The 7,906-nt window shown below is 58.0% G+C and overlaps 1 protein-coding gene across 1 annotated transcript in view; it reads left to right on the top strand.

Annotated features, from left to right (window-relative positions):
- Positions 1 to 7,906, top strand: part of Pax7 (paired box 7) — a 121,812-nt gene that overhangs the window by 33,385 nt on the left and 80,521 nt on the right. The window contains exons 3-6 of the mRNA XM_048782715.1: positions 2,230 to 2,283; positions 2,387 to 2,622; positions 3,182 to 3,311; positions 4,105 to 4,233. Coding sequence (XP_048638672.1) covers positions 2,230 to 2,283; positions 2,387 to 2,622; positions 3,182 to 3,311; positions 4,105 to 4,233 — 549 coding nt within the window. The remainder of the gene's footprint in view (positions 1 to 2,229; positions 2,284 to 2,386; positions 2,623 to 3,181; positions 3,312 to 4,104; positions 4,234 to 7,906) is intronic.

Below are 7,906 nucleotides of genomic sequence, written 5' to 3'. Positions count from 1 at the left end.
CCCCGACTTGCACCCCGTGGGGGTCCAAGTCGGGGCGCGGGACCCAGGAAGTTTCTGGGGCTGACACTTGTCCGTTTCTGCGTGGGTTTCACTGACCCTCGGCCTCGGCCTCACAGGTCGCGGACAGCTGGTCTTTCCCCGCAGGGCGGAGCTCCCGGTAGATTTCAGCTTCTGGTTAACCCGGGTCCCCGTGGATCTCCCATCTTCCCACTATTTCAGACACTTCTCTCCTGATAGTTTTCCAGCCCCCGGCGCTCACCGGCTCCGGGTTTTCTACTCTAGTTTGGAATTGTTCTTTTCGCTACCGGGATGTTCTTCCAATCCCTTTTATTTCGAAATACCAACAATGCGTGCTGCTCTGTGCACCTACCTAGGCCATCCGCTGCTTCCAAAGCAGCCCTCCACCGCTCCTGCTTTTTGACCTGCCAACAGATGAATTTGAAATCTTAAATAGTAACGATCGTTTTCTCCCCAAAACTTTTCACTCGGGCTACCCGAACTCGGCACATCTCCCAGGAGTGAACCTCCAGACAGCGAGCGGGGCACCACAATGTGCACCCCCGGGGGAAAGTGCTCATTTTCTAACGCGTCCTCCTAAGTACGTCCAGCGGCCGTGGAGAGCCGAGAGGACAGGCGGCGAGAGGGCTCCCGGAGGGGGAAAGGGCTGGCCAGGGCTGGGAGCGGAGGCCCTTCCCCTCATTTTTGTTTCTTTTCTTTTTGAACTAACCAAGAGTTTCAACCTGTCATTGAGGGATCATTTGGCTTCTGGGGGCAGGCAGCCCCGGGTGTCTTGGGGAAGGAGTTAGAGAGGTGTGCCACTTTTATTTTTCCATCACTCTTCCTGCGATTGTTCCAGCCCCCTTGTGCGGGAGGAAGGCGAGAGAAGGCCGGGAGCGGGTGGGCGGGCAGGCGGGGAGGGGGGGCCCCTCGGGCCGAGAGAAGGCGCCGGGTCCCTGAATTAGACAGGGGCGAAGAGAGCGGCTCCGTGATCAAGTGCGCGCGAGCAGCCACGCAGGCGGGAGGGCGCGCAAGCCCGGGGATTTGCCGCAGCACTCTCCTGGAGCGAATGCAAGTAAGACCGCGGCTGAGGACGCGGCGCGGATTAGAACAATATTTGCCCAACATGACGCAGAATACTGAGAAGAGCCGAGCGCCGGTCGCTAAAGAGGCTCTTGAATATAAAGTTGGGCGCTCGAGAGCTCTCCAGCGCTAATGGCATATCCCGCCACGGAGACCGAGTGACTCTGACTTGGCGACGCACGATTTCTGATTAAATCCGAGGGTGGCTTCAGACACCTACTTTTACAAAGAGAGGTGGGGGGCCCCGGGAGAGCGAGGGAGGGGGCGGTAGGAAGAGCCCTGCAGCCGAGCCTCTTCTCGCCCCCTCCCTTCCAATTATACCGACAGCTCCCTCCACTCTGGCGGCTGTGAAATCGTTCTAATCTTCCAGATCTCCGCAGCCGCCGAGTCCCCAAATTGGGGGGATCGAGGCCGGATTAGTGCACCGGGTGTCCCCCAACCTTCTGTGAGAAAATTGTGTAGACTTTGCATTAAGGCGACCCGTGCCTGCCGTTCTCCTTCCTCAGAACACAGCGGGGCTGTCTGCCTTCCTGGTTCTCAAAGTCACCCACACCCTTGGGACTGCGGCCCATCTGTGTTCAAGCAGAGCCTGCAGGGACCGCGCATGGGTTTCTGAGACCCAGCGGGATGTTTTGGAGCTTGCTGGCAGTGGGATGTGTCCCCCAGTTGCTCCAAAACGAAATTAAAACTTTGAGAGCGATTGGAAACAAGGGGACTCCCCCAAGGCACAGCCAGGTGCCTGGGGAGACAGCTCCTGCAGCACTGTGTCACTGACCCTGGGCCGTTCAGCCACGGGTAGAACAGGTCCCTGCTCAAGCTGAGCTGTAGAGGCTCGGACTCAACCAGCCCTTTCTAGCCACAAATAAAGTGGATCAGTCACAAGTCTCCTGGGATCGTGGAACTGATCGGATCCGATGGGCCACATCTCATCAGTAATTGGCGTCTCTGAGGCAGGCAGACCAGTGGCCTACGCCTGGCCTGAGGGACAGACAGCCAGTGCCCCAGAGATCTTTAGAGCACCACCAGGCTAATTCGTTTGCAGTGTCCCTCTCCTCGCCAGGTGTGTGTCATCCTTTGGTGTGGCAGGGTAAGGGCACAAGGCCTGTGTGGAGGTCCTCGCAGCCATGACTTCTCCCTCCACTCCCACAGGTCCTCCTTCGCCACAGTTCCTTCCCACCTCTGACTACCCAAGTGGCTCTGAATGTGGGGAGATCTTGGGGCTCAAGCAGTCTCCGAGTCCCCGAGTGCAGTCAGCCAGCGTCTCCTCCCTGTCCTCACCCAGGTCTCTTCTCTCTTTCCTCTCCAGTGTCCACCCCGCTTGGCCAAGGCCGGGTCAATCAGCTTGGCGGGGTCTTCATCAACGGGCGACCCCTGCCTAACCACATCCGCCACAAGATTGTGGAGATGGCCCATCATGGCATCCGGCCCTGTGTCATCTCCCGCCAGCTGCGGGTCTCCCATGGCTGTGTCTCCAAGATTCTCTGCCGCTACCAGGAGACTGGGTCCATCAGGCCTGGGGCCATCGGCGGCAGCAAGCCCAGAGTGAGTGTCTTTGCCACAGAGGCTGCCAGCAGGCCTCCCCACCCTGGCTGACACCCCTTGTGCTACTCCTGTGTGTCATACACCGGCACTGGGGTGTCTGTATGCTCTCCATGGGAAGCGCAGTGGGGAGTGTCCCCAACCCCAGATAAGTCCCCATTATTTCCCCATTATTTGAATTTCTCAGGGAAGGAAGGGAATAACAGGTCTAGGTTGTCCCTGACTTTGAGGTTAATAAACTATCTCTGGATTGTCCCTGCAACTACCCCAAGTCTCTGCCGCTACCCCAGACCAGGGGAAATCTCTGCCTTCCTGTGATGGTGAGGGGAGGTCCTGGGGTGCTAATTAGGTTGTATTTTATTACCTATCCCTGCTCCCTACCCAGCTGCCATCCTGGGAGCCAGGAACTAATTTCTTGAAAGAACAGAGCCAATCTTGGAAGGGGAGCATGGTGACCAGAGCCACCAGCCTGGCCTGGGGCTCTCGGGAGGTTGGTATTAAAAGTATCTCCCTTCCCCCACCCCATCTGTCCACTCCTCCTCTCCCACCTCCACCTCTGAAGCAGGTGGCGACTCCGGATGTGGAGAAAAAGATTGAGGAGTACAAGAGGGAAAACCCAGGCATGTTCAGCTGGGAGATCCGGGACCGGCTGCTGAAGGACGGGCACTGCGACCGCAGCACGGTGCCCTCAGGTGAGAAGGCAGCTGAGCCAGGGAACCTGCCAGCCTGAGGCCAGGGCTCAGGGTGTGGGGATGGAGGGGAGAAAGAGTGGGGAGTGGTGGTTCCCAGGGACCTTGAAGCCGAGTAGGGAGGAAGAGGGAGCAAGAAGACAGAGAGAGCAGTCATGAATCCAACAGAAAGGAGGATGAGCGAGAAGAAAGTTAGGAGAGAGGGCAGGAAGAAAGGAGGTAGGGCAGGAAAGGATGGCCGACAGGCAGGTGAGAGGAAGGAAGGGGGAGGAAGGGAGAGAGGACCAGAAGTTACCCTAGAGGAGCCCCCTTGGAGCTGTCGGGAAGTGGCCCAGAGGAGAGACCTGCCCCAGGAGGGTTGCTGTCTTCGGTATTTCCTGGACCCCTTTCCCCAAATCATCCAAACCATTCTCTGGCTACCACCACCCACCAGTGAGTCCCCAATTCAGAGGCCCCAAACCACCATAACAGGGAAAGTATGTGTGTGTCCATGTGCATTCAGACGTGCAAGCCAGGACACACCTGAGCCTGGGCAAGGCAGCAGCAGGAATTGGGGGCACGTCTAGGGGGAGTGGGTGTGGAGGGCAGCATCTAGGGTGTGAGGTGTGTCGTGTGGGACGTGGGACATGGGACTGTGTGGGAAGGCACTGGGTGGGTGCCTCAGGTGTGCTGAGGGTCCCTGTGAGTGGGTGCAAATGCTGACTGCCTGGGGAGTGCTGTGGGGTGGGGGTTCCCCACTTCTCCTTTGCCCAACAACTTATACTTGCTCTTTTGCCTTTGAATTTCTGAGGTTTAGTGAGTTCGATTAGCCGCGTGCTCAGAATCAAGTTCGGGAAGAAAGAGGAGGAGGACGAAGGGGACAAAAAAGAGGACGATGGCGAGAAGAAGGCCAAACACAGTATCGACGGCATTCTGGGCGACAAAGGTAGGAAACTGCCAGGGCCCGTTGACCGCGGAGCCCGCGCCTTCCCACGCTCCTCCTGCGGGCCTGTGGCTCGCTCCTGCTGCCCCAGCGCCTGGGACAGAACTCGTGCGGAAAAACTCGCAGGCGGCGGGCAGCCGGGAGCTTTCCAGGCTTTGCGGAGAGCGCCCCCTCGGTGCGCCCCGGGCCGCGGCAGGGTGCGGAGCCGCGTCTCCTCTGCCAGGCAACCGGGCTGCGGGGAGGAGCGGAGCGCGCCGCGGCTGTGCAGCCCCTGCGCGCGCGGGGTCTCCCCGGGTACGCGCGTCCTCGGGGCTGGCGTTTGGGCTGCTTGACCCGCTGTTGATCAATTATTTATAGGAAACTTGGGGAAGGCGGGGAGGGGGGCGAGGAAGGAGGAGCTGGCCCGCGGCTCCCTAAATGAATTTGTTAACCAGACCCGCACAGGCTCTCTAAACGGTCCCTTGAAACCCCGCCTGACAGTTGACTGACCGCTGCAATCAATAAAAATTAGCCAGGGCAGGGCGGCCGCCTGGCTCTCAGTCCCCCGTCGCCAGGGCAGAGTGGCGGGCGGAAGGGTGCTTTCCTCTCTGGCGTTCGCGGATGGGGCGCGGAGTGGAGGCCAAGTTCCCAGATGTCGTCCCCGGGCGGGGGTCCCAGGCGCCACACACCCCTCCCCACTCTTGGCAAGGCTGGGGCGCGGGCTGCAGTCTCAGCACAGCGCCCAGCTTTCCCCCCCGCGACCTGAGGAAGGCGTTTTATCTTTCAAGCGCCTGCACGCCCGGGGAAGGGGACTTGCTTTTGTTACAGACGGAGAAGTTTCGAGAGGAGGAAGGGAAAGTCTTTGCCCTTCACCCCTCCCTCGCGGTTCTCTTGGAGACTGGGTCTGTGTGCACCGAGTGGGGCCGAGGGGAGAAGTGCAAAGACCCAGAGCCACAAAGACTGATCTGGGGAAAGAAGGGCCCCCAGACACCCGCAGGGAGGGAGTCGCGCGGAGAGAATCGGAGACCGCGGTCCTAGGAACCGGCGAAAGCGTGGTTTTTTGAAAAAGTGGGCGAGCCATTTTGTTCGAGTCTCTTTCCTTCCAGAGGCTTCTGCCGGGGCACCCCTCTCCCAGCCTCCCGGGCACTCCCAGCCCAGGTCTCTCTCCGGCTCTCCGCAGTCCCTCCCAACCTTGAAGATGAACTTCACAGACAAAGCCCGCTTCCAAAGACAACTCCCAGCCAGGGAGGCCCAGCCCCCACCGGCCTAGTCCGAGGGGGAAGGATTGGGGGGTGGGCAGCCCCGCGTGAAAGCTGCTCTGTGCAGGGGAAGGGGCGGGCTACTGACATTCAGGGCCCCTAGTGGAGCCGCAGTCCCGCCCGGGACAAAGGGCGAGGGAAGAAAGGGAACGAGCAGCGCCTCGCACCCCGCTGTGCTGGGCCTGCCGAGGGGCCTCGGATCTGCCGGAGCGAGCAGCCCAGCACTGCCAAGGAGCCCCTGTCTCGGCCACACCGCCTGTCGCACAGCCCTGGGACCCCTGCCGGGGGACCCAGTGCAGACTCACGTTCCTACGGGAAAGACTAGTTGGAGACTTTTTTACATGAAAAAATGGCTGGTCAGGGACAGGAACTGGAGTGGTCATGCCCAGCACCTCTCAGTTATCCCAGCGAGAAGTGGACGGAGGTCTGGACTCACTTGGAAAGACTTCCGGGGTGTGGGTCTGCCTGTCTGTCTGTCAGGGGTATTTCCAGTTCAGCCTGTGAGGAAGTACAAATAGGTAAATTTTCTCTGAGAAAGGCAAGGGGCAAGGGAGAGGAAGGGAAGGGACATATGGGGTCTGTGACTCAGGGAACCTGGGCACTTCCAGAGCTGGTCTGGCTTTATGAAACCAAGGAGCGGGCCACTTCGCTGGAGAGAGGTTTTCCCTGTAAAAGACCCAGGAAGCGCTGAGTCTCCAGGGTCTAAAGAGCAGCCTGGTGGCTCCAGATGGGGGAGGCTGGGGACACAGGTGCTGAGTCTCGAGGAGCTTCACAAACCAGATGACCTCATGGGGCGGGCCTGTGTCCAGAAAGCCCTCTGGGTTTTGAGTCCTGATGGGCGCGTGGGGCGCTGTGATGTTGTGCTGGATGGTCTGGAAGCCTTTGCTTCTCTCTCCGTGTGGCTGTCACCCACCCGCCTAGGGTTCCTAGGGATCAGAGTGCCCTTGTGCTTGTATCTGCGCCAGTGGGGTTCTGCCGGGTCTGCAGTGTGATGCCCGTGGGTGTGGATGGGCATTTGATGGCACAGACGAGAGGAGAGGCGCTGTCTGTCCACCTCTGGACAAATTGTATCAGTTACCTGTCCCAGTGTGGGGTGGTCAGCAGACATTCTGATGAACCCCTCACCTCCCTCCCAGACCCTAGACATCAGTGTCATGGCCAAGTTAAAGGTGGGGGGGGGGGAGAAAAACCTCCCAACCTCCCCCCAAGCTGTCCAGGTCAGGAGAGGCCGAGAGGCCCCGTGGGCAGAGCAGGGGGAGGGGTGCATACCCACAACTTTGTTTTTTGGCTTCTTGGTCTTGATAAATGCTTTCTCCGGGGGTTGCCCCTCTCGTGGCAGGGAGCCGCCAAAGAAGGGGTTTAAGAGCTCTCTTCTTTAAGCGCTAAAGAGAGATCCCTCCCTGAGTCCGTTTTTCCCTATCGTCCGCTTGGCATTTAATAATGTTAAGACTTATTAGAGCTGGTAATGAAAACTGGGGCTGTTGAATAGGAAACTGTGTTGGAGAGGGGTGTAATAGCTTCCAGGCATGGTAAGAAACTATTTATCCGCAATCAGTCCTCACTCTCAGAGTTTGAAGCACAAACGTTAAGTTGAAGGGTTTTAAAGCAGATTAAATTGAGCTTTTATTTCTGTGCACTTTCATCTCTGAACAGCTCACTCCTGCTCCCCTTGGGCTGATATTCATGAGACTGCTCATGTTTTTTTTTTTTCTTTTTTTCTTTTTTGCTCTTATCCTTGTTAAGACTGAGTTATTAGGATTGTTGGTTGTATGAATTCTCAGACCACTGCCGATGGGTGCTCCAGCCAAGCCCTGCTCACCTGGGGAGGAGGGTGGACAGTTCTGTACCATCCCTCCCGCCCCACCCCTGTCCACTTAGATGCTCTCCTCTGCACAAGGATCAGGGGGTAGGCAGGCCAGCCATGGAGCCAACAGGAAGAAGGTCTGAGGAGCAAAGAGGAAGAAAAAAAATACCCAGAATCTGAGCTCAGAGATTCTTGTGAGGAATCTGATAGGGGCTTGCAAAGGGTCAACCGCTTCCTTTGTAGGAGCTGGGGGCTGTGTGTGTGTGTGTGTGTGTGTGTAAAGAAAGCAGCAATAATGTAAACAACAATAGCAACAGAAACCAACAGTAACCTAGAGCTGTGGGCAGCTGTCAGTGCACAAGTTGAAACCGCAGCTGACCAGATCTGACACCAGGCTCCACTCTGGCCTCTAGGACCTGAAGCCCAGCGAGGTTACAGTGAACCTGGACCCTGAGCAAAGTTACCGGAGTTGCTTTCTTGTGGCCAGAATAAAACTCTGAGTCAGAGTCCCCTTTGGAGAATCTGCAGATTTTCCGGGTCTGAAAGACTATCATGGGAGGTGTGTGTGTGTGTCGGGGGGGGGGGGGGAGTCAGGAGGGTGAGCCGAGATTTGGTTTTCTTGCGTTTTATCCGT

This window comes from Marmota marmota, unplaced genomic scaffold (genome assembly GCF_001458135.2).
Source record: "Marmota marmota marmota unplaced genomic scaffold, marMar, whole genome shotgun sequence".
NCBI classification, from domain to species: Eukaryota; Metazoa; Chordata; class Mammalia; order Rodentia; family Sciuridae; genus Marmota; species Marmota marmota.
This window is presented reverse-complemented; position numbering and strand designations above follow the sequence as displayed.